Source organism: Siniperca chuatsi, linkage group LG11, assembly GCF_020085105.1.
Source record: "Siniperca chuatsi isolate FFG_IHB_CAS linkage group LG11, ASM2008510v1, whole genome shotgun sequence".
NCBI classification, from domain to species: domain Eukaryota; kingdom Metazoa; phylum Chordata; class Actinopteri; order Centrarchiformes; family Sinipercidae; genus Siniperca; species Siniperca chuatsi.
In genome coordinates this window covers 29011032-29037635 of record NC_058052.1, presented here as the reverse complement: position 1 = coordinate 29037635, position 26604 = coordinate 29011032, and the positions used below count along the sequence as shown (strand labels likewise).

Genomic DNA, 26604 nt, shown 5'->3' with positions numbered 1-26604 from the left:
AAGGCAGTGATTGTCCGGCTCTGATTTGGGTAATAACCGCCAAATTTAATCTTGTTGGCAAAAATGTTTCATGTCAGAAACCTGCTCCCTCTGGATTTTAGACCCCTGAAAGTCCCCAAAAAGGCCTCACTGTCATGATATCATTCTGCATCTTTAATGGTGCTGAGCACAGCCACAGCACTTCCTGTCGAGCAGATTTAGTCCAGTAGTCCAGGACAAACTGTTGCACATGAAAAACCCTCTTTCAGGATTCTGGAAGACATTTTGAAGGGCACAACGTACGCGTGTGCTTGATCTGCACCAGAGCCGTTAAAGTGTGGTGTTTGTTTACCTTTCAGGCCGTCGGAGGCGTCGTCTAACTCGCATGGCGGCCTCAAGTCTCCGATCTCCATCGGCAGCCCCCGCCGACCCTCCGAAAGCAACCTCGACTCCTTCAGCCGCCATTTTGAAAGCATCATGGAGTCTCACCGGGCCAAAGGCACGTCGTACAGCAGCCTGGACAGCGTCGACCTTCTGACCTCTGGATCCACGTCTGTGTTCACCTTCGACCTGCCCACCCTCACCCCAGAGATCCAGGTAGGGGAGCGCAGCTGGAAATAACCAGAAGATTCGTGTCCGTTCGTCCTGTGTGACCGCAGGAGGTAAGACCGATGTGTTTGTGTGTTCAGAGCCAGATCTGCGAGAGCGCCAAGCAGATCATTGAGCTGAGTTTCGCCCCGCTGGCCCACCCGGACCAGTCTCCCCCCTCGGAGACGTCTCGCTCCGAAATCACCCTCAGTGCCTCGGGGGCGGGGCTCCGAGGCGGCTCCAAAGACGACTCCGGCCCTCCAGTTCGATCCAAGTCGGAGAAAGAGTCGTGGCGTCGCTCCGTCCTCAAAGACGGCTTCCGCAAGGCGAGCTCGGCCCCCTCGCTCCACAGCAGCCCCAGGTGAGTCAGCGCCGATGGTGCAGGTCCAGACCGAGGACAGGAAGTGTGTTCTGGTTCCCGTTGTTCCCTCGTGGATGGCTGTTTTCCCTCCTCCATGCACCGTGGAAGTAGTAGTGCCGGAAAGCCGTGCTCTGGCGTTCCACTCAACGCCGTTTTAGTCACGTTTGTCTGAAATTCAGCGAGACCAGACCCCCGACCCTCAGGCTGTTTGACTAACTGCAGGGTGTATCTGCATCACCGAGGCACGTTCAAATCAGGCACAAAGATGGGAGCGGCTCTAAGGTTGCATTCGTACATCATTTTGAGGCCATGTCTTGTAAATTATGGAAGATAATTTTACCCAGAGTTAATATCGAAGGTTCGCTGTAGAGTTTTTTACCTCTAGTAGCTCTATGGAGCTGCGTTTCCACGAGTGGGTCCCCGTTTTGTTGGTGCGCAAAATGTCAAATTAACTATTATTATATTGTACTACTCAGGATACTTATTTTTATCAATATCAAATAATGAATCAGAGTTTGGGGGAAAGGCTATTACTAGGGTATTATTTATTAAGAGTTCAACACTCAAAGCTTTACATCTTCTAGCTTTTCAAATTGCAATTTCACGACATCAGTTTGTAATTTCAAAGTCCAGTTTCCTTTTCTCGGGTTTGTTTTTCTTTTTAACATTTCACTGTGGCCTGATTATCCTGAGTGGTACAACATAAGAATAGTTTATTTACCATTTAACTTTTTAATTTTCATTCTGGGTAAAATGATCCACCTTTTTTTTTTATCACGTGTAACATTTCAGTTGCTACTGTGCTTACATGGTGCATATTCTGGAGCTACTTTTAGCTGAATCAAATAATCCCGAACAGCAGCTGCGGGTTAGTGCTTCACTGTAGGAATACTTCCTGGTTTCTCAGCAGAACGTGTCGTTTTCGCCCCGGGGCCCCGTAATGTGGTCCTGGTGGCAAAACTACGACATTTTTCAAATTCTACTCGCAGTGATTTGAAGGAGAAATATCCACTTGCCTCCCGTTGACACTTGTCTCTGTGGGAGTTTTGTTTCGGCTGCTGTTGTCTTCGTCGTCGCCCCGGAACCAGGATGATGAAGGACAGAGTTTTGCGCCTGACGCACGTGGAACGAGCTTTCATTGGCTGTAGTCGTTCCTCTTCCTCGTCCTCGCCGGCTGTGGTTCCTTCCTCGGTTGCAGTAAAAAAAAAAAAAATAATGTGAAGGTCAAGACTTTATTTAAAATGTATTATAGATACAAGAGGAGCTCTGTGTCAGGACTGAAAGCTGCCGCAGTAACGCAGATCAGCCACACGGTGGCACCGGAGAGCCACGACGTGGTTACAGTTTCCCTTGGTTCTGTGTGTGTGTGTGTCTATCTTTGTGAGGACATTTTAGGGAAGTGAGGACTCTTTGTTTGGGCCTCACTACTGCAAGGTGTGTTTAAGTGTTTGGAAAGTTAGAACGGGAGGACATTTTGTCTGGTCCTCACGGTTAAAACGACGAGGGTTCTCACAAGTACTGAAGTACAAACGTGTGTGTGTGTGTGTGTGTGTGAGAGTGTGTTTACATGCATGTGTGTGAGGATTTGTCTGGAGCAGGCTGTGAGACAACACATGAGTTTAATTATAGAGCGTCTGACGTGTAGCTGAGCTGAACACACACACACACACACACACACACACACACACACACACACACACACACACACACACTGTGTAGGTGGGTAAAGCGAACTTGTTTTTCTGAACTTATTTAAGCTGTTTCTGGTCTTTATGAGAGTTTAAAAGAGGAGAACAAACTGAAGCTCATTCACTTTTTCACGTTTTTAAGCAGAGGGATTTTTATGATAACAGTTAGTTAAACCTGCTGAAAACCACAACGTTTCATTCAGAGAAAATGAGAGTTGATGAGGAGAGAAGAATTCTTCATTGTTCATTGAATTCTTCGAGTTTTCTGACTTGACTGTGCTGAGAAATGTTCTTCAGATATTTTTAACTGGAATTTGGTCGTTTCTGTGGAGAGACTTTTTATGAGCGTCGGCCCATCCAGGCCTTAAAAAGTGAAACTCAAACAACACAAAACTTCTCTCTATCCATCTGTTAATCTCATCAGTCAATTCAAAATGAATCAGTCACACTTTCGTTGCGTATTTCTGGTCACTTTTACATAAAAGCCACAAACATTTGCTGTTTAGAGCCTTAAAGCTCTGATTTCCATGCTTTTCTTTGTGTTAATCCACAGATATGTTAAATATATGAATATTCTTTTATACAACATAAACATAACAAGTGAATCCAGATTACACAAATTGTATTTGGAGATTAGTAAAAGACGTGTGTTGTTTGATAGAAGCATTGCAGAAAACATTATAATACATTAACAATACTATAAACAAAAAAGAAGAACAATTATAATTGCTTTTGACATTTTATAGCCAAATTTCAAACAAAAGTTAATTGACGGATTAAACAATACAACAATAATCCTTTACTGTCGACCTTTTAAGATTCGCACAGCAAGAACGTTACTATACCAGCTATTATCGGAAATTCCACGGTATCACTTCGTGCTGCTTTTAATGTGAAACACTTACACAGGAAGTGATTCTGTGAGTTTCATTGACGGCAGTTTAACAGCGATTGTAGAAACCCCCCCCCCCAACAAAAACAGCAAAACAGAACAAAAGGATCTGTAGTTCAAGTAGCAACAACACAGAAATACTCTGCTACAAGTAAAAGTACAAAAGTCTCAGCATCAAAATAAACTTAAAGCAGCAAAAGTCAAAGTGCTCGTTATGCAGAATAATATATATAATATTACTGGATTATAATTATTGATGCATTAATGTGTTCATCTCTTTAAAGCTGCAGCAGCTGAAGCTGGAGCTCGTTTTAATGACTTTATGTTCTGCTGGTAGTTTAATCTGTAATATTACATCATCATTTATCAGTGGATTATATTTAGTTTTAATAATCTGAATCTAGTAAAGTTATCAGAAACATGTAGTGCAGTAAAAAGTCCTATATCTCCCTCTGAGATGTGGCAGTGGGAGCAGAAAGTGGCAGAAATAAGAGAAAAGTACTTGAGTGAATGTACTTAGTTTCTCTCCTCAGTTACTGACTCGACTCTGCTGTTGTACTGATGAATTGGAAATAAACTTTATACTGAATCGATCAGGGCGGCACGAAGTTTGTATCGACTGCAAATTAAAACGGGGAGGCTTTTTACTAAAAATATCAGAAATAAACGAATGAAGTTCTGTCTCTCTAATAAAGGCCAGGCGGTAAACCGTCAGTTAGAAACGTGAGATGCAACAAGCAGAATAAAGACCGGATTATTGACTCCTGAGTGTTTGAACTCCAGTCTGATCCTCCGTCTCACTCCAGTCTCTGCTGTGCTGCTGTCGTACCTGGACCTTCCTGTCAGGCAGCCAATCAAACCTGGCGCCCGGCCAGTCTGCGGTAACCACGGCGACGGCAGATTAACTTCCTGGAGCGTGAGATGTCGGAGGGGGTTTAAAATAGACAAAGAGAGAAGCCGTGTTGCGGTTCAGCACCTGGTTCTGACACTGACAGGAAGAGAGGCTGCAGGTCACATGACCCCCTTTCACTACCGCTGACTCACTCGGATGTTGATAGTTTCTGTGTTAACACAGTCGTTACCATGACAACCGTGAGCTACGATGGCACCGATCTTAGTTGCGGTATAACTGCATATTTAGATTTTTAAAATGGCAAATTTCACGTTTATTTCTTCTTTTGATGGGTTTGATTTTTGCAGATGTAGTTAATGTAAATTAATTTTTTAAAGAGGTAAAACCTTTTATTGAAGACGTACAATAAAGGGGGGCGTCCTGGTGGCCCAAGTCCGGCAGGGGACGTTTGCGGTGCTTAATCTGTAAATCCGGAGGCCCCAGAACCCAGAGGGGTGCCGTCCCGGCGGGTCGCAAGCAAAGCATTATTTATTTCCATTTCTTAATCAGAACGTTCACAGTAATCTCTCAGAATCAGCAGGGGGAGGCTGTGGATCCCTGTTGATCCGCCGAAACCGCCGTGGCCTGCTCAGGGCCCCGACTGACCTGCTGGTTTGGAGAACTTCAACAAATGTGATTTGACACTTTTTGACATTTTACCAGTTCCCTCTTTGTTTCAGAGCGTATCCTAAAACAAATGGCAGCAACGTTAGCTCACCTCTCGCTCTCGCTCTCTCTCTCTTTTTAAATAAAATCAGATTTTAAAATGCGTCCAAAACAGTCAAACAACCGCTGTACGAGTAACTTCGATGGGAAATAAAAGAATGACAGAACAGATAACATTAAATATTACACGAAATGTAAAATGTACAGATTTTCAAGGTGACAAAGGAGGTGCCGGTCCCAGTCCGGGAGGTCCCGGATCCTGTCCCTGGACGTTTGTTGCGTTTCGTTGGGGGTCTGGAGGACAGAATTACTGGATTTTCTCTGGAAAAAGACACACGAGCACTACAGACTGGGACCAGGATCAGGGGATAGTTCTCAGCCCTTTCAGAAGTTACCCTTTGACAGACGGGGTGGCCTTGACTCGTTCAAGAAGACACGCTGTGGTGTGTTAGAGACAATAGATGATCCTAGGCTTCGATCTGGAGGCGCAGGAGCTGGACGTTTGAACCAGTTATCCACTACCAGTTAAGGTGCTGCGGCGGACTCCGTCGGTGTGCCGCCGGCCTGTTGTAGCTGGAAGGTTACGAGCTTTCGTGACAGTAAATACACTAAAGATCGGCCTCACTCCTGTTTGTGTGGCGATTTTTTTAAATATGTGGATGTATTTGATATATATGTTTCTTTTTCTTCAGATGACTTGAGCTATTCCACAACCTTTCCACTTCCCCTCGGGGGGTTTCAGAAGTAAAATAAAGTGACCGCACGTGATTTACTAACTGAAAGAAGTGGATTTAGTTTTAAGTAGCTCTTGAATGTGATCGGTTCCTGGTCCCAGGCTCAGGACGACATGTTTCTCTGTGGTCTTCTTGATCTGGTCTGTGACGTTTGCTGATCAGTTTCGGTTCCACGTCCCCTCGTGTTCCAGCTCCGCATGGTTACTTTGAACCAAACCAGCAAACCATACCGCATGGCGCGAGTCCCGGTCTGCAGCAGCACCAGGACACCAGGCAGCTCTGCTTTTAGATCTGCTTCGCTTTGTTCGTTTCAAAGTGTGGGCCTTCAGCCGCTGTGTGATTTGCTGTTTGGTTCAGCTAAACTCTGCTGCTCTGCTATTACAGAGCCCGTAAAGTCTGTATTTAACAGAGTCGGCATCTTGTTATGTCCGTTCACCTCAGGAAACCTTTGTTTAAAGCTGGACAGAGAGGGAGACGTTCAGAGAGAGGACGGTGTGGCGACGTGTCTTGTATTAGCATCGTGTCCGTGGAAGATTCGTACGTATGGAAACGTCTGTCGGCCTGTGTTTCGAGGATAAATTAGGTTTTCTGAAGTCGCTACATCAGACATCTTCTGGTTTGAAAGCATGTTCAGTCCTTTTAGACAAACAGCTGATGGTTCACTGGGTGGAAAGGATGCTGACGGGACGGGGGACTGCATTTCCCGTCACCTGTAGAGTAACATTCACCAAACAAAATGGAGGTTTCTCCAATTTTGTTGTATTTACCAGATCCATATTTCATAATTAAGTGGTCTTAATCTCGACAGTTTGACATACAGTGTTTTTTAGCTGTAAAGTCGTGATCCTTCAAAATGTTCAAACTGATCCATTGACAGCAAAAACGTCTTGTTACAGTAAACCGTGAGGCTGATATCAACCAGATCAAACTACAAACAGTAACCGGTCCGTGTCACATCAGATCAGGGTGTTTGTTTACATTTGAGATTTTATCCAAACCTTATGTATATGCTATCTGACACCAAATAAAATGTAAAGTATTTAGCACACTGGGATTGTTGACATTTTCACCCTCTAAAAAAACAAAATGTTGGGAAGCCATTTTTAGGGTTCAATACTTTCAGACATTCAACTCCTAGAGCCATGAAATTTGGTATGGGCACAGACCAGACGGTGTGCAACAGATCCAGGTGATTGAAAAGCACAAGCAGATGTCATATCTTTTCATTACTGGCCCTTGAAAATGGAACAAAGTGCAAAATGTGTGGTTTTGGGGTCCCAGGCCGTCCCCCAAAGTATATACACATGGACGTTTGCATACTTCCAGCTAAAAATACAGTATTTGATTTATTTTACACCAAGTTTCAGGGGCTCTAACATAAACAGAATCGGATATATGGCAAGTATGACGAGGCGAGGTTGCCACAATGGCGATGTGGACTCATTGGACCATGAAAATTAGTGCGAGAAGGGGTCTATATGTGGGCATTTTGTGTGTAAAGTTACAAGTTCCTTCCATGTTGTCTTCATGTTGTAAATTCAACAAGATGTGAGGCTTACTATGCCCCACTGACCTGCCCCTGCCAGATTTCATGGCTCCACACCAGGGCTGTTCAGTTACACGTTCAGCTGGGCCAGATTTTAAACCAGGAAATGTAGACGGGCCGAACATCTTCAGCAGCCTAATGTAATAAAAAACAGCAGGCGTTCGGAGATGAGACGGCGGTAAAATGAACAAACTCTTGCCGGTCCAGGCGGCGTTAAACTGACGCTTTCACCGTCAGATTTGCGTTTCGGGGTTGACGGAGACACATTTTCAGCAGAGCACTTCCTGCTCGTGACCGTTGACAGCCAGATGTGTTGAGAAGCTGCTCAGCTGGTCGGAGCTCACGCGAGGAAACGCTGATGTGTGAAAGATGTGATCGGCGGCGGCGCCACATCCGTGAACATCCCGCCCGATCGGTACTGAGCATGTGCAGCTCTCAGCAGAGATGAGCAGGAAGCGAGACGGCTCCCTCGTTAGCTGCTTCCACACACTGTATATGTAGATTACTTATTTTGTCGCACATCAGATTCATGTACTCACGCCGGGCCGCTCGGAGGCTGCTGCGGGGCCGGACGTGGCCCGCGGGCCGCCAGTTGAGCAGGACGGGTCTAGGAGTTATATGTCTGAAGATAAATCTGGTAAGATAAGAGGTTTTTTTAGGTTTGCGACAGGACTCAATAAAAACTACTATTTAGAGAGAATTACTGAATGAAAATACATTTAAATGGCTATTACAGAACAAATGCAGACCATAAATTGTATTAAAAATGAGGTTTGATTTCATGAAACTTTCAATGATTATAACTTCAGCCTTGGTTAGCTTTAATTCAGGGCTTTTGCCCAGCGCTGGCTCTAGCACTGAATAGGTTTCCCCCTGGGTTTAGCTCATGATTAGCTTAATCTCAGGGATAGCTTCCACCCATAGTTAAGCTCAGGCAGGAGTTAGTGTTTTCCCAGGCTTAGCAAAGCTCTTGTTTTATCCTGGGATTTGCTTTAGCTGTAGCTAAAGGTTAGCTTTGGCGCAGGGTTAGCTGTAGCCCTTAGAGTGTAAATTAAAGGGAATTAGATGAACGGCAAGAAGCTCCATCTTGTTTTTCAGGGACAAAGAAAACTTTTTCCTGTTTTCTTCTTCATGTGTGTTTTTAAACAGAAACTCTCTCAGCACACGAACACGTTCAGATATTCAAGGAATGAAACGAAAACACCGAAACTGCTGCTGGCAGGTTTCTGCGTCTCAGTCTGGAGGAGTTCACTGTTTTCCTTTGGCCTCGGTCCACTCCCGCCGCTGGGTGTGGACGCAGAGAATTCACATTCAGACACAAACCGTATTGTTTCCTGTTGAAGACAAATCAAACCGCAGTGAAAGTTTCCTGAAAGCAAAGCAGAGAGATTCAAACTTGGACACGAAAAACAGGATCACACCCCAACAACAACAGCTTCTTCTTCTTCTTCTTCTTCTTCCCATTCAATGTAATGAGACTCCTCCCAACACACACACACACACACACACACACACACGCACACGCACACACACACACACACACACACACACTTTTATCAGCCTATAGAGGGAAATTCCAGATGGATTCATTCAGCCAGCGTTTCAGAGACGGGATGGAAAGAAAGACCTCCCACTCCTGTCAGAACACTAGAGACACTCCCTCATGAACACAAACTCTCAAAGATTTTCAGTAAAGCCTCCTCCTCCTCCTCCTCCTCCTCCTCCCTGCGTAGAGCTTTTCCATCTGTTGTCTGGGTGCTGTGACCTCTGACCTCTGACCTGCTTACTCCCGGCTGGTGATGCTGCTGGTTTAGGAACTGAAGCGCGAGGACGTTCCCATAGTGTCTGAATACTATTACAACTACTGCGATCAGTCATAAACTCATGAAAAGGAGCAAAGATGGTAACAAGACTTTTATTTAGTAAAGTTTGTGTAGTTTCTATTACATTTTAAATAATGCACAGTTATTTTTACATTAAGTTTAGGTTAGGTATTTCTTTAGTATTATTAATATGATAAAACAGACACATTTCAATGTGAAATATGTTTAGGATTTATTCAGAAAATTACAAATCTTTCTTTGATGGTCAGAAAAAAGCCAAAATGAATTCTCTTTTTCCCTGCACATAAACAAAAAGACAAAACCTAAACATCCAAACTACATTTGCATTTTATTTTAATAATAGTAATAAAAAACATTTCATACCCAAAGATGCAATAAAATGCGCTTAATAAAAGCAACAGAAAATGCACGTAAAGAGACGGGAAGCAACAGAAACATTAAAAACAAAGCAGGACGTGCAGACCAATAAAAGAGAAATGTAATGATTTAATGAATAAACAGCGAATAAGTCACAATAGTGTGTGTGTGAGGTGAAATGAAGTGAAAGGTTTGGAGCGTACGAGCTACATTTTTGTTCTAGTTCAGTCAAAAACGAACTGACTGTGGAGTTTGATTGTGGCGTTAAAAGACGTCCTCTGCACAGAAATAGTTTCTCTGTGAAGTGAAGTGAAGTGTCTGAATGTTTGTAGCAGCAGAAGTGAGGTTTACTGAGCTGCTAGAAAAGGGTCAGATAAAAACTTCCAGGAAGGTCGATGGAGTGAAAGGAAGGTAAGAGGAGACAAAGAGAGGAAGAGGGGAAGGAGAGGACAGAGGGAGGAGGAGGAGGAGGAGGAGGGGCGTCCCGGGTCAAACAGGGGAGGAAACACATACCTCCTCCCCTCCCAGTGGAGGAACATAACCCAGCTGATGGACGAGAGGGGAGGGAGGAGAAGATCCGACTGTGACGAGAGAAAGTTGTGCTGTGAAGTTGTTGTTGAGAGCCGGCGTTGAGATTTTTAAAGTGTGGAAGAAGCAGAGAGGAGGAGGAGGAGAAAGGAGGAGGAAGGAGCTGACAGAGCAGCGAGGAGCAGAACTGAACCAGACGAAGGAGGAGGAGGAGGAGGAACTAAAAGCAGACGGATTACAGAGGAGGAGACGCTGCTGCTGCCGGAGGAAACGCAACGGCAGACACACTGAGGGAGCGCTGGAGCAGATGAGTCGTGTTATTATGATGTCATCAGATTAACGTTTGGATGATGTCACTCGGTTGCTCCCGGTAACGCCTCCTCTCGGCTCAGAGGTGTCGATGTGGATGTTGGTTGATTGGCGGCTGCTCCCGGCCGGTGACGTCGCAGGCTGGGTGTGAGAGTGGGCGGAGCCACGCCGACATGGCCAGCTACCTGCTGTGCTGGGGGGGCGGGGCTCTGGAGGACAGGTACCTGTACGCCCCGCCGTACCCGGCCGTATACAGGTGAGTCTGCAGGGTTTGACCCAGCTGATATTTGAGAGTGTAGATCTGATAATATTCTTCTTTTTTTTTTAACACATAACAAACAAACAGGATCCCTTTAGGGTTGCAACTAAGAGTTCTGTTTGTTATCAGTTAATCTTGTGATTATTTCCTTTATAAATCGATCATTAGTTTAATTTATGAATTGGCAAAAATACTGAAAAATGTCCGTCACAGAAGCTGACGTCAGATGTCTCGTTTTGTCCGACAGTCCAGAACCCAAATACAGTATTTACTTTATTTCAACGTGTTTACTGTGATGTAAAACATTTGAGAAGCTGCAAACAGACTGTGACGATCACAACATTTTACAGTGTAAAAGCTGTCAGCGCTCTCCGGTGGACGAGCTCTGAAATGGAGACTCTGCTTGATGTTTCTCCACTGACATTTCTTGTAACTAACATATTTAGCTGAAACCCATTTATAAGATAACAGCGAGGTCAGGCTGATTAAGTGTGTCTGTCAGAGCCGGCCCAGTCTGACATGATGGGTGTGATGCAGTCTGATTCATCTTGTCTCAGTTCACATTATCTGGTCTTCGTTCTTCAGTGTGACATGGTGTTCATGTTAGCTGCTTTATGTTTGGGAGGGGGCTTATTTAGCTGTAACCAATCAGCAGTGACATTTCCGTACCCTCGCTGTGGTAGAGGTTGTTAGCTGCAGTTTATTGATCAGGGACAGTGCTGCCCTACGAAGCCAAAATGCAGTAAAAACATATTTAGTCAACCTTGAGTTAAAACCAGAATCGGACTTTTTGACATCTGTTTTACTATATAAAAACTATTATGCCATAGAAATGTGTATTTTCAGTGAAAACAACATGTAAAAATACAGATTCACAGCTCTGCCACTGACAGACGGCTAAAACAACAGAGCTATATCAACTGAAAGCTAGCTGGGGAGATGCTAACTGCTAACTTTGTTCCTGAGCTCTTTTTGTAATTGAAAAATTTTAAGAACAGATGTCTTAGTACTTCTTGTTTGTTATCCCACATAACTAACGGGGCAGAAGGTAAATCTCATGATGAAGAAAACAAGACAGTTAAACTAGTTTGGCTAAACAGTAACTAGCCTAGCTTAGCAGTAACTGTCGTCTTAGCTTTTGATTCTATAGTGGAATTCATGTAAGTTGCCTTAAAATGCATAAAATAAAGGCATTTCAACATTTCTATCTGTTTACAGTTTGTCAGCCAGCGTGAAAACTTTTAAAGGTTCTGTGTGTAAGATTTAACTCTGTTTGCAGAATATGGCGAGAAGTATGTTTTCATTAGTGTTTAATCGCCTGAAAATAAGAGAGCTGTTGTGTTTTCGTTACCTTAGAATCAGCCCTTTATATCTACAGAGGGAGCGGGTCCCCTTCCACGGAGGCCGCCATGTTGCGCCGCCATGTTTCTACAGGAGCCCAGAGCGGACAAACCAAACACCGGCTCTAGAGAGGGCCATTTGTGTTTTTCATGAGTTTCGCGGCCACCGTAGTTTCTCCTCCAGGCCTGGAAGGGGAGGGCGAGGCGAGCAGGATTCAAATGGTTGCAAACTGCAGTTTCAACGCTAGATGCCACTAAACCCTCCACACTGGACTTTTAACACTTTATTCTCATATTCACTGTTATTACTGACAGATCGAGCTAAAAGCTAATTTTCATCTGTACGCCCTGAGCTGAGGCTGCCAGGCTGACGTGGTAAAAGATTTAACATTGCACCTTGAAAACTATGAAATATGAGTATTTCTACAGTGTGGTATTAGTACTTTTACTTCAGTAAAAAGGATCTGAATACTTCCTCCACCACTGCTGATTTGCCAGGATGACCTTAACACCACCCTTTAGTTCACTTTGGTTCACTGAGGATCTTTGTTGTGATTTCACAGTGACGACACAGTTCTCACTAGAAGTGGCGGCTTTGTCCAGAGGATGAGAAATGATCCCTGGTTCTTGGTGATACATGATGAGGTCAAATGATTCTTTATCCAGCTGTTTTGTCTGACGCTGTTCTTTTCCCTGAAGAAGAAATTATCAGATTTTCAGATTTCAAAATCATCTGAACTCTGCTGCATGTTTCTCATTTCTGTCTGTCTCTCTGATTCGTCGTCATTTCAGACTTCAGGATTCTCTGTTTTGCAGTTTTAGAAACAAACAACAGAAATGTTTTTTTTGTTCTACTGATGCAACTCAGTGAAATGTGTGACTCAGACCTGCAGAAGAACCTGCAGATATATACTATATATGTGTAGCTTGTTTTTGTATCTACGGACTCAAAGATGCTTTATCAATAAAAAACACGTCAGGTTGATTTATTTACAGCACATGGAGAGGAAGGAAAGGTAGGGGGAGAGACAGTTTCATAAGGACCATTGTATTAAATGATGCTGCGTGGAGCAAAATAAGTAACTGTTGAATAACCAGCGTCCTAGCGGAGATATTTCCTGTTAATCGTAGCTAATTTGTCACTTATTAGAGTGAGAGAGAGCTGTTGATGTCATTAGCATGTTTTTTAGCATTAGCATGCAATCTGGCCAGCAAGTAGGACAACAAGGACAGACCTTACAGCAGTATTACATTTATTTTTGTCCACTTGGGGGCAGCAAGACAAACTGTAAACACAACATCTGACATATTATCATCATATAAAGCAGTTGATGCTAGCATGTTAGCAAACAGCTGCTTATTTCCACCTCCAGCAGCGACATAACGCTTCATCAGGAGGCGTGTTTGTGTCTCCTGATGGACGTCAGTCCGGTCTTCTCTCTGTCAGCTCTGTGTTTGGTCTCCAGCAGCTGCTGAGGGAAACATCTGGCTCTTTAGTTGCTAGATGCTCCGCTACGTTCAGCAGCTGGACTCTGACTGCGTCTGGCTGCTGTTTGCTGCCGAGCAGCTCGAGTTCAGCGGCTTCATCAGAACCACTGAGACTGAACCAGACAGGATATGCTGCAACACCAAAACTAGCACCTAAAAGTGTCATATGTGCTGTGCTGTGTAGTGGTATGTGGACCCAAAGGCAGATGACGAGGAAGCCGTATGAGGTGAAGTAGCCAGATGGCTTTCGTGTTTAATGGGGGGCGATGTGGTTTACAGGCAAGTACAGGCAGACCGGTAGGCAGATAGGTTACTGGCTGGCAGTGGCGGAAGCAGGGGAGTGAGTCCAAGGTGGCAAACAGTTCACTAGTGAGCAGGCAAATTCCAAAAATCCAGGATCCAGCCATGGTCCAAGTGAGACTAAGAATCCAATACAAACTCACGGTAAGAATGCCGGGGAACTGGGCACAGGAACCAGGTACCACAAAAGGTGCACCAAACGGTGACACACACACACACAGGTCAGGAACAAAACTCAATGCAGGAATCACACCATACATAACAACAATGATCCGACACTGAACAAAGAAAGAGACCCAGACTAAATACCCTAGGGGAGGTGAGACAACGAACAATCAAAGAAGGACCAACAATCAAAACTGGAGGGAAAACAAAGACAGGAAGTAAAAACACAAGGCACACAAGGGAAGGAGAATACTACAAAATAAAACAGGAAATGAAAAACCTTAAACTACCACAAAAAGAGGCTAAAAAGCTCAGTGGAGCTGCGGAGATGGTGTGTTAATATAAAAATATTTAACAGTGCAGCTTTAAGCCAACTTGACTTTAAGTCTGGAACATTTTCCTATCTACCTTTTGTTCCATGATTCTGTTCAGCTCTGATTACAATCTGATTCTGGCGTAAACTCTGGTGAATAGTTGGAATATTTGGATTAGTTTTAGCACGAAAGCCTCAGTTGAAAATCCTTGATATTGGCCTTTGAAACCCAAACGTCTGTCCAGAAACTGTTCTCTCCTGTGGTTTAACTGGGTTCAGATTCCCAAGGAGGAAATGAGCTCCCCGCTCCACAGAGAGGTCAGATGGTAGAGACTCAGTGTCCTACACTGACTGAGAGAAGACGCTCAGCACCCTGCGACACATCTGTTTGTCCACTTAAAGCCCCATGTCAGTAATGACGTTTCTGTTTTTCTTTCACTGTGATCGAGAGCAGTGACGGTGGTGAGCAGAAGGTTTGCAGTGGATAAGTTAGATGTTTAAAGATAGCTTTCTCCAACCTGCTTCATGTTGTCTTCAGTCTCAACAATCTCTACCAGCATCCCAGGAAACACAAGCCACCGCAGTCCCTCGGCGTGGAAGTACAAAGCGTTAAGCAACTCAAGAGAAATGTCTGCGGTTCAGCGTGTTTAAACGTGGCTTCTGATGATGCACAAGTGATGCTCCATTCAACTGTGCAGTTACTTTACACTTGTAGCTTTCTGTATGTCGGCAACTGAAATTAAGGGAAGATTTAAGGAGGAGAGCCGGAGCAAAGCAGCGATGTGTTCAGGGAGGAAAATGGATAAACATCCATTGAACTATCGACCTCATGTGAGCCTCAGGTTGACCTGTGGATCCTCCTGGTGGAGCAGCTCCTGATGTCTTTCTGGGTTTGGTTCAGTTTTAGTGTTAAACTGCCTGAACTCGGCGACCTGACTCAGCAGTAACGCGGCTCTGCTCGGAGGCTTCGCTCTGCATCACTTCAAACAGAATCCATAATGATCCTTCCTGTGTTTTTTAGTGAGACCAGACCTTTCTGCTGAATTTAAGTCCCTGCAGGCAGAGGCTCTCCTCTGCAGTTTGGAGGAAGTTTGCTGTTTTAAGTTTTCTACTGAGCATCCATTATAGATCAAGCACTTGTTTAACAGTGAGGCCTGAGTGGAACATGTGAGGGCTGAACTCTGTTTACCACCTTCTGCTTTCTTACAGAACACTCTGGATATCAAAGAGTAGCGTCAGAGTCGTGTTGAGGTATCAGTCGTGTGAGATTTGTATTTCGTTTGATCATTAAAGAATCATCAGAACTGTTTGTGTGGTAGAGCTGACAGTGAACTCACATTAGTCATGTTCAGTCTTGCTGCTAGCAAACAGCAGTAATAAATACTCACTGTGACTCCACCTCTGATTGTTTATTGGCCTCCCAAGACGAACGACAGCATCAGTTTGTGCAAATGCTTAAAAATGTTGTATGTTGACATTTAACTGACAAAGACCTCAAGTGGACGAGTGAATTATGACTTGTGTCTGTCAGAAGCAAAGGCAGAAGTACTGTTGTTGTGGAAGGACGGGCGGACGAACGAATGGGTGGACGGACGGGCGGACGGACGGACGGACGGACGGGTGGACGAACGGACGGGTGGACGGACAGGTGGACGGACGGGCGGATGGACGGACAGGCGGACGGACGGGTGGACGGATGAACAGGTGGATGGATGGGCGGACGGACGGGTGGATGGATGGATGAACAGGTGGACGGACGGACAGGTAGACGGGCGGACGGACAGGTGGATGGACGGACGGGTGGATGAATGGACGGGCGGACGGACGGGCGGACGAACAGGCGGACGAACAGGCGGATGAACAGGTGGATGGACGGACGGGTGGATGAATGGACGGGTGGATGGACGGGCGGACGGACGGGTGGATGAACAGGTGGATGGACGGACGGGTGGATGAACAGGTGGATGGACGGACGGGTGGATGGACGGGTGGATGGACGGGCGGACGGACGGGTGGATGAACAGGTGGATGGACGGACGGGTGGATGAACAGGTGGATGGACGGACGGGTGGATGGACGGACGGGTGGATGAATGGACGGGTGGATGAACAGGTGGATGGACGGGTCGACAAAGCGAGAAACTGCTGTTCACATCTCAGTTCCCACCAACAGTCAGCGTTTGTTTGCTTTTAACAGGGACAACAAAGGTTCTCTAACCTCCATTAAGTGTGATAATAATGAAGTGCTAATGTGCTAATGACGTGTTTAGAAAAGTGGAAACTCTACTTTTCCATGACAACTGGGCCTCTGCTGATGAAGATCACGAGTAATGATTGAAAGCTCTAGAACAGCTACTAAATGGACGTTTAGGTTAGATTGATAGTCAGCAGCTGTTTCTGAGATCAAGAAGGAGTTTAAAATTATAAGAAGTAGTTATTTTAAGGTGTCCAAACCTTACCTTTTAGTTGCCTAAACCAAACCTGAACCATTGGGGAGTCCGATCAGAAAAAGTTTAAATGCGTTGCTTTGGAAGGTGACGACAAAAGAAGCATTTTGTGGTTTAGTTTGGAGGACTGGTATGAGTCACAGGAAGGAGAAATGACTCACTGGATGTAAATGCGTTGGTTGCATTCAGTTTCAACACCACGATAGTCATGCTTCACTTTATTTGTACTTCTGGACAGTTTGTGCCGTCTGCTTTTATTCACCACAAACAGCCAGTGTAATGGCCGTGCAGATGTTAGCTAACTTCGTGCCCACTTCGTCTTGGAATTGTTTTTATATTCAGTTGCGCCACCTCTAAAATGAGCTGTGTCGGAAGATGACGTCCCCGTTCCTCATCCCGCCTGCAAAGCTCTGGTTGGTCAGTTGTTTCCTCAACTAAGTAAACGATGGACACAACATCAGACCTCTGGAGTCTCAGAGATGTGTCCGCTGATTTAAGAGGTCTGGAACCAGGCGAGTGAGATACTTTATTTCCTCAAATTGGATCACATTTGATCGGTAGTGTCTAAGATCGCACGTGTGGGTAAGCAAACTAATGATGTCGCCTAGTAAACCAATTTTGTGTTTAAAGTTTAACCTACAATGTCTAAAATATTGTGCAAGAAGAACAGAACAGAAAACTAAACAACTGTTTCACTTTAATTTCATCTGAAAGTTTATATCTGGTCATATTCTATATTTTTCTTCTTATCATTAAATCCCATGTACAGAAATCAAACCAGCAGTGAACGTGTCTGCTAACAGGTGCTGTGTGAGTATCACAGCGGAGGGATCTTCCTCCTCTGAGCCATAGAGCTCCACTGTTGTCCACAAACTATTAAAACACATCAGAGAGCCGCAGTCAGGAAGTCAGACGGCACTGAGACGGACCGACATGTTGCTGGTTTGAGTCTGAACGTGAGATTTGTTGACAGTAACAGAAACACAGAACACCAGACGGATGCTTTAAAACTGGACAAACAGAATGACGTTTCTTTTCTGTTCTTTAAAGAGTCCTGCTCATGGGAGGGAGGGAGGGGGGGGTTTGGTTGTTGTGGTTTCAGACTGGATGAATGAAAGCTGACTGACACACCCTGGAAAATAACAGTGTGTCAGTCTCGTACTCTTTCTTCTGTCTTTCTCTATATTTGTTCCTCTTCCCCGTCTTTCTCTTTTGATCTCTGAGACGCGTTCTTCCCTCCTGTTTTCTCTCTCTGCCGGTCAGTGAGTCATTGTTTTAAGCCTCTCTCTCCGGTGAGACGGCTGGTGGATCGAACCAGTCTCGGCTCAGAGACGGGGATGGTCAGGGTCTGTTTATTTTGTTCTGCATCCTTTTGTTTCTTTGGTTAAAATGAACGAGATATTTTGGAGTATTTTTCTGTGCGGAAGCAGATATGGGGGTTTGAACTACTGCTGCTTCGGGCATTAGCACTCGCTGCCAGTAACCGGCAATAACGTGGTTATGGTGATGTCATATGTGATGGATGGTAGAGACGGGAAAGACTGCTGTGTTGCATGATCACAGAGTTGGTTGTGTGAGGTACGAAACGCTGTGCATTGACAATATAACACTACATCCATTTATTTAAGGTTTCATTATTTGAACTGATGGACTTTGGCAGAGGCGGCCATGTTTAATTGTTTAAGTGCCGGGTCAGATATACTGAAGCTTGGAGTTTCCTGGTTGTAATTACTACAGTAATTACACGGTAATGACTGGCAGTAATGATAACTCTGATATGACGTGAAAGCTGCAGCAGTTTTATGTGCTGTAAGGCACTGAGTTGGTGTGTTCTGGGTGGCAGGAGGTGCAACAGTTCAAACATTATTGTCAGAAAAAACTTTGATATGACAGCCACTAAATCTGCTCAAGAAAAACTACCTGTTTAAATATATGTTACATTTTCAGTTTCTCACTCCAAGAATGAAGTCAAAATGGCTGCCAAAGCATTGAGGTCAGTCAGGAGGGAGTCTGTGGCTTCTCGGCGATGATTTGTCAGTTCACAATATAAATACAATAATTACCCAACTAGTAGATAGTTTCCCAACTTCTTTGCAATTCATTTTTGATGATTTAAGGTCTGAAATCTGACAGTTGAGGTTTAACTTCAAAACATTAGTCACAAATTAACTTCTGATTATTTTCCCGACACTTTTGTACACAAATGCAGCATTTCGGCGGATGTTTCAATCAGTCTGTACTGAGAACTTTTCTGTATTTCTCTATATTTTTGCTAAAAGTGGGAAACAGTATTATTTAGTTTTGTAAATTGAATAAAGAAGCAGCAGACACTTTTTGTTTGGTAAGATAATCTCCCCTCCACCGTCCAGACCATCATCTGGAGCTGTTCTGAACTTGAACTCGGCTGTTAAATGAGTGGAAGCTGCAGTCAGAGATGGGCCGGCCCCCCAGTGGCTGCTGGGTAAAGAAAATAAAAAAACAAGAGTTTCCTGGCGTCCTGTTGAGTGAAGTTCCCTGGCTGCTGGCGGAGAGGTTATTTCTGTCCTGGATGAATGGCTTGTGTTGGTGGAGGAAGGAGTCGCCGATAGAAACATCCGGACTCGCATTCACTCTGTTCTCTCTCGTCTACACGCCAGGAAATACTACGGACACCGGTGTACCACTCGCTTTCTGGCTCATATGTGTGTTTTGGCTGTTTGAATGGGTTTGTTCTGCCTTCCTTTAACCAGGAACAGGCTTGTGTCGCCTCCTGTGAGCGCTGCAGAGCTGGGCGGTCAATAAGTACAAAATCCTGTCCGTCACGTTTCTGATTGTCTGCGGCAGGGAAACAGGAAAAAGAGGAGGTATTCGCTGATGTGATCGTGTGTGGTGGGCAGTCACTTACATGCTACGGCGCACCCTGGGGGCAACAGCACTGTTGTTTTAAAAGTACATTATTGCCCTTAGTATCAAGAACTAGCCTGAATTGTTGCCCACATCTCCGATTGTTTCAGCGATCCACATAAGTCCGCCGTTGTAGGCGGGATTAAGAAGTTGTACATTGACTTACAAAATGAACTCTTAAATCGACATATTTCTTTGATCAGTGTGAAAAACTTAAAATGCAAAAGTTCAACATTTAGTGAAATCCTGTCCTTCTCTTTCTTGCTGAGAGTTAGATGTTCAGGTTGACACCACTCAAATGTCTGTACGCTAAATATATGAAGCTACAGCTGGTTAGCTTAGCTTAGCATAAAGACTGGAAACAGGGGGAACCAGCTCCTCTAAAGATCCCTGATCAACACGTTATATCTTGTTTGTTTCATCTGTTTAAAAAAAGTGTGAAGTTGCTCCCTGATACTCATCACCTCTGTACGGCACACAGGAAGTGGCAGATGGCAAGCTCTGATCGGTGATTGGTGGCCAACTTGTAGTTTGTCGTGTCTCTTGGTCAAGTCACAACAAGAATTTATGACTTATGATTTATGTGACACATTGACCATCTCAAAAGATTTAAATCTTCTGTAGTCTGATCCTGGCATGAGCAGCAGAGGTTAACTATGATTACATTTCCCATATACTGTCTAGTGTCTTTCACAGCTGGATGTTACACCTTCATGGCTGTATGTGAGACATTTGTAGCTGAGTTTAAAGCTGCAACAATTAATTATTGAGTAAAACTGTCTGGTTCCAGCTTCTGTGATTATTTGTTGGTTTCTTTGGCTGAAACTCTGATGGACACCTTTTTCTGATGGACATTTTTCTGTCTTTTCTGACATTTTATAGACCAAACGATTGATCATTAGATAATCCTTTATTGGTTCCCAGAGGGGAAATTCAGACAGAAATAAGTACAGATGAATAAATAAAAGTAAAAAATGAATAATTAGAAGTATATAAAATAAAAACAAGAATAGAAATAAAAATAGAAACTATACAAGAGAAATGAAACCAGCTCACATAAAGTACTCGAGAGTCACTGAAGTCCAAAAGCAAGAACTAGCAGCGAGAGCAGCTGCGACAGGCTGCCTGCTGCTCGGCGCCCAGAAGTCAGAATCGATAATGAAAGTAATTGTTAATCAATAACCCTGTTGACATCACTGTGACATCATCAGGGTTATTTTCTCCTCCAGGGACACAGAAGACGTTATACAACTGTATAAACTATAAACGGACCTTTTTATGTGTATATTCCCCTTTAAGAACTCCTGTTAAAATAAAACATTAACGCGTCTTCCATCACTTATTTGTAAATGATGTTTACCTGAAACACCTGGCCGAGCCTGAACCACTGAAGGGAAGTTGGAGTTCATGAAGGGAAGTAGATGGAGACCACACCGCGGTTCAACCACTTCCCACTTTCTGACTCTCATTCACAACTCTGACTTCATTTCCTCCTGATGGTCGAGTTTGAGTTTTTTCACTGTTTGAAAAGCGGGTTTGTTTAAAGAGCGGCTGCGATGAAGAACGGCTGATGGAGAACGGACTCATTTCAGCAACGACAGAGAGGTGCGTTAAATTAGAAATATTTCTCCTCGGCTCGGCTGAAGTGAGAGTAAATGAAACTGTATTGATCCCTGAGGGGACGCTGGTCGATGCAGCAGCAAACACTGCAGTTATAAATAGGCTGCAGTCTGTGAGGCTGCTAAAGGAAATATAACCACATCACGTTACGTGTGTTTACACAGAAATGAATGAATGAAAAGTACGAAGTAGAAAGTTTCGATGGTGAAACTGAAGATGAGCTGCTGTACTTTACATGTAATTTGGCTGGATATGATCATTTGCATCGAGGACAGGCGGAGCTGGTTTATCAAATCTATCGACGAGTCGGGGAGGGCTGTGAGTGTGGGACAGACAGCTGGGATCTTAGCATCTTGATGCTAACAAAATGACTGTTGTTCAGGTGTTCCAATGTAACGGTCCCGTTCAACAGTAGACACTGATAGTAGATAACAAGTTGGACGGAAAACTTCAACCCCTAAACCGAGAAACTGGCTGGAACGGTATGAGCTTGTCACAGATATCAGTATTAGCTGATCAGTAACAGTGAATGTGAAAGATATGAGGTCATTCAGAAACAGCGTCTCCATCAGAGTTTATTTTCACACTGTTCACTGCTACTGCATGTGAGACTCAGAGTCTGCAGCCATGCTAGCAGCTCTGTGAAGCTGTACTTTGAGCTAAATGCTAACATGATCACGGTGACGTTGACAACATGCTGATGTTTAGCAGGTATAATGTTTACTGTGTTCGCCATCTTTAGCGTGTTAGCATGCTAACATTACCTAGTTAGCCTTACAACACAGAGTGCAGCCGAGGCTGATGGGAACGCCATCAGCTCTGCAGGTATTCGGTCAGAAACCAAAGCTTTGGACACGTTAACATGTTGACCTGATGGTGGCGCTAGAGGGAAAGTCAGAGGATCAGCAGAGTTATTACAGTTCATCCTGAGGGGAGCATGAACGATCAACATGAATTTCATTGTTGAGAGTCTGGACCATCCCATGAGCTTGTTTTTAGCGAAAACGAAGCTAATTTCCATTGATTTCCTATTGTTTTTTTCTTCTTCTTATTTCCACTTGGGATGAAGATGTGTTGAGTTTTTACCTGCAGGGTTCCCATCATGCTTTGGGTGATGGGAACAGGATGGGGTTAGGGTTAGAGCGATACCTGAGCCCCGTGTTTTTATCCAGAAGTTGGATAATTTTGTATAAATGTTTTCTCCGCATCATGTAGTCATAGTCATAGTCATGCTGTGTTTAGCTACCAGTGTGTTTAGTTCCTGTTTGCACTGTAACCATAGAAACGGACACCAGTCGGTGGATTACTGCCAACACTGCAGAAAACGATGAGGCAAGACTTGAAGTCAGAACGGATGTCAGTTTGGTCCAAAATAATACACTTTAATATTGTGTTTAAACTCATCTGCCTCTGACATGAACACACGGCACTTCTCCGTATTTACTCCATTTATTCTGCGTAGCCGTTTGACCTCTGACCTCCCCTTTGTTTCTGGTGATGGTGCTGATCCGAGAGTTGAAGTTTCTCTCTCTCTAACTGATCTCACGTCAGTTTCAGGAGACTTTCATTCGCAGCAGATCAATAATTAAGCGTATGAACTTGATAGTTTTGAATCAGGACCTTGAGTGTTTGGACCAGTCTGAGTCAGATTTAGTATCTACAGCTGTTATTTCTGTGTGTCAGAAAGGTAATCGACATGTCGGTGAGTCGAAGCGTCAGATACTCAGTATTAAAGATCGGGGTCAGGACATCCTTGATGGAGGTTTATTTTGGAAGGCTTTTAGTACCTAAAAGAATCGACGATTTCATTCTTCTGTCGGTGCTGGTCCTCGTGTCCCAGTGAGTCTGGATCTTGGTGAAGGCTGTCTGGAATCCGAGTCCCTTCTCTTTGAGCGCCGTTGTTGTATTCCTTCTGTTTCTGAAAGATACTCGTGGCATAGTCCCGTTCGAAGGTTTTATTTCCGGGATCCCCTCCCCGCTGTAAACCCCTTCGTGTAAAGTCCGTGGTGATTGTTCTCGGTGGTGTCTGTGTTAGAGACCGACGGTCTGTTTGGATTAATCCCCCGTTAGAGAAAGCTTGTGTTCAGGCAGCGTTTCCACAAAGGGGCATGTTATTTCTCCTCCTGCGTTGTTTAAAGTTAGGAGAAGGGTTTTGTTTGGTTTTAAAATGAGGCAGGTTTAAATGTTTAAAAGTGTTGTCAAGACCTGGACGCACTTCGGGGTCAGGAAGGCCTGTAATATCATGGCGGCCATTATCCTCAGACCCACAGGTGGCGGCTGTGTCCTCCTTACTGTCTTTATCTGCAGTTATCCTGCTTACATCATCGGAAACGGCTCTCAGCTGTTCTCCCGTCGCTGTCAGTAACTTCAACCATCACTGCAGTTATGAGCCTGAGAATGAGACTGTCACCTAACAGGCAGGTAGTTTACCTGATGAGGTGTTGGAGGTGTGCTGGTCACTGAACGTCCTCCCTGTGATCATTTAAACAGCAGAATGTGTCCATATGTCGTTGATTGGACCTGTTTCTTATTGAAGAATAGCAGCCTTAATGAAGCTCCGCTAACGTGACGACAAACACACTGCATTTCCTGTAACTTCTCCACAATAAAAGCATCCCGCCGTCTCACTAGTAGAAAGCTTTAATGTGAAGCAGCAACAGCAGGAAAGGAAGAGAAAGAAAGTTCAATCACCTCGTTAAAAAGGATAAAATATAAAACACGTACTTCTTCTCAGTATCGTTTATTTCATTAGTTTAACAGCTGGTCACCAGACGTGTCCAACGTCACTCAAAGCGTCTCAGTGTTTGTGACCCGGAGGCTTCAAGTTTCCACATCACGCTTGTGTAAGTTGCACACTGGACCCTGATTGGCTCCAAACAAATCATTTTTTGTACGTCCAGGTGTTAACCTCAGATTCAAGGTGAGCTCAGAGAAACCTCCCTCCTCCAGCAGATGCATGTGAGAACAAACTACACAAACATCGTTCTGCAGAGTGAAGCAGCAGTCGGCGGAGGGCGGCGGCTGAGAGCGACCAGTAAACATATCTGAGATGTGAAAGTAGAAACAGGAACGCAGGACTGAAACTACACTCCAAACCACAGAGACCGACGTAGAAGCTACAGCAGCACTGAGCGCTGAACTCAGAGGCCATCACGGGTCGGCCGCGGTCGGCTCTGATACCAAGCAGGACCGCAGCGGAAACACGTGTCAGCGCGGCTAAAGCAGACCAACCAGAGTCCATGGAAAAACCCTCAAATTCTGATAAAAAGCATAATAATAACACGAGTCTGTAGCCGAGGGCTCCTCCTCCGCCCGGCATGTGAGACACATGTACCTGTAAACTGTGACATGATGTTCTCTTTAATAAAACACTGTTGATGAAGCATCGAATAAAATATGATGAAGAACTACAATAAGTACTGTGACTGTGTTCATTTCTACTGACAGGTTTAAGTTTAAAGGGGGAACTCTGAGAACAGGAACCAGAAATCTTGTTGTCTCTCAGCAGAACAAAAAACGGACCTGAAAGCCCTGAAATAATGTTTGTGTGTGTTTGTTTGTGTTGTGTTGCCAGGGAGCGTCCGGTGAACCGCCCGCCCGAGCTGTTGTACCCGCAGGCCGACGTGGCGGAGCGGCTGGCGCTCGGCGGCAGCGACGACGCGCTGGCGAACGGCACGAAGGCCGACCTGCAGGCGGCCAAACGTCTCGCCAAACGCCTCTACAACCTGGACGGATTCAGGAAGTCCGACGTGGCTCGACACCTCGGCAAGAAGTCAGTGTGTGTCTGTGTCCTCGTTCCACATTCAGCACGTCCTGTTCAATAACAACGATTGGTTATATTCACTCCGCTGTGTCTCTGTCTGCAGTAATGAGTTCAGTCAGATGGTGGCAGAGGAATATCTCAGCAACTTTAACTTCACCGGTCTGACCATCGATCAGGCGCTCAGGTCAGTTCTCTTCTCCTTCCGATCAACATCAAACTTTACATTAAACTCGCCAGACGAGAACACAAAACGCACCGTTGGTTTAAACTGGATCCAAACTTACAGCAGCAGTGGCGGCAGATTGGTTTAGGCTGCAGAGCCTAATAAGTAAAAACAGCGAACGTGAGTTAAAGTGCCCTTTAAAGGTCTGATATTCAGATCGACCTGATGCAGAGACAGTCGACACAGAGTGCAGGTCGACGCAGTTACAGACCAAAAGTCACTCGTTTCTACAATCAGAGAAACGTCAAAGGTACGAGAAACCTGTGGACGCAAGAACTGAAAACTGCGACTCCCAGGGTGCATTTCAGTGACATCCGATCACGGAGCTTCCTGACAGTTCGGTGTTTTGTGTCTTCAGGACGTTTCTGATGCAGTTTGCTCTGATGGGAGAAACTCAGGAGAGAGAGAGAGTCCTCGCTCAGTTCTCCAGGAGATACAGACAGAGTAACCCCGAGAGTGTGGCTACCGAAGGTACCTGTCTGCCTGTCTGTCTGTCTGTCTCTCTGTCTGTGTACCTGTCTGCCTGTCTGTCTGTCTGTCTGTCTGTGTACCTGTCTGTCTGTCTGTCTGCCTGTCTGTGTACCTGTCTGCCTGTCTGTCTGTCTGTCTGTCTGTGTACCTGTCTGTCTGCCTGTCTGTGTGTGTACCTGTCTGTCTGTGCACCTGTCTGTCTGCCTGTCTGTCTGTGTGTCTGTGTATCTGTCTGTCTGCCTGTCTGTCTCTCTGTCTGTGTACCTGTCTGTCTGTCTGCCTGTCTGTGTACCTGTCTGCCTGTCTGTCTCTCTGTCTGTGTATCTGTCTGTCTGCCTGTCTGTGTGTGTACCTGTCTGTCTGTGCACCTGTCTGTCTGCCTGCCTGTCTGTGTACCTGTCTGCCTGTCTGTCTGTCTGTCTGTCTGTCTGTCTGTCTGTCTGTGTACCTGTCTGTCTGCCTGTCTGTGTACCTGTCTGCCTGTCTGTCTCTCTGTCTGTGTATCTGTCTGTCTGCCTGTCTGTGTGTGTACCTGTCTGTCTGTGCACCTGTCTGTCTGCCTGTCTGTCTGTGTGTCTGTGTATCTGTCTGTCTGCCTGTCTGTCTCTCTGTCTGTGTACCTGTCTGTCTGTCTGCCTGTCTGTGTACCTGTCTGCCTGTCTGTCTCTCTGTCTGTGTATCTGTCTGTCTGCCTGTCTCTCTGTCTTTCTGTGTGTGTACCTGTCTGTCTGTGCACCTGTCTGTCTGCCTGTCTGTCTGTGTGTCTGTGTATCTGTCTGTCTGCCTGTCTCTCTGTCTGTCTGTGTGTGTACCTGTCTGTCTGTCTGTCTGTCTGTCTGTCTGTCTGTGTACCTGTCTGCCTCTCTGTCTGTCTGTCTGTCTGTCTGTCTGTCTGTCTGTCTCTCCGTCTGTCTGTCTGTCTGTCTGTCTCTCCACCTGTCTGTGTCTC

General features: G+C 45.0%; 1 protein-coding gene across 2 annotated transcripts in view; it reads left to right on the top strand.

Annotated features, from left to right (window-relative positions):
• The window catches only part of LOC122884254 (PH and SEC7 domain-containing protein 1-like), a 55341-nt gene that overhangs the window by 1702 nt on the left and 27035 nt on the right, over positions 1–26604 (top strand). For both annotated transcript variants that reach the window (XM_044213917.1, XM_044213919.1), the window contains exons 3-7: positions 339–576; positions 669–928; positions 24773–24970; positions 25065–25145; positions 25543–25655. In XM_044213917.1, the coding sequence (XP_044069852.1) occupies positions 339–576; positions 669–928; positions 24773–24970; positions 25065–25145; positions 25543–25655 (890 nt within the window). The remainder of the gene's footprint in view (positions 1–338; positions 577–668; positions 929–24772; positions 24971–25064; positions 25146–25542; positions 25656–26604) is intronic.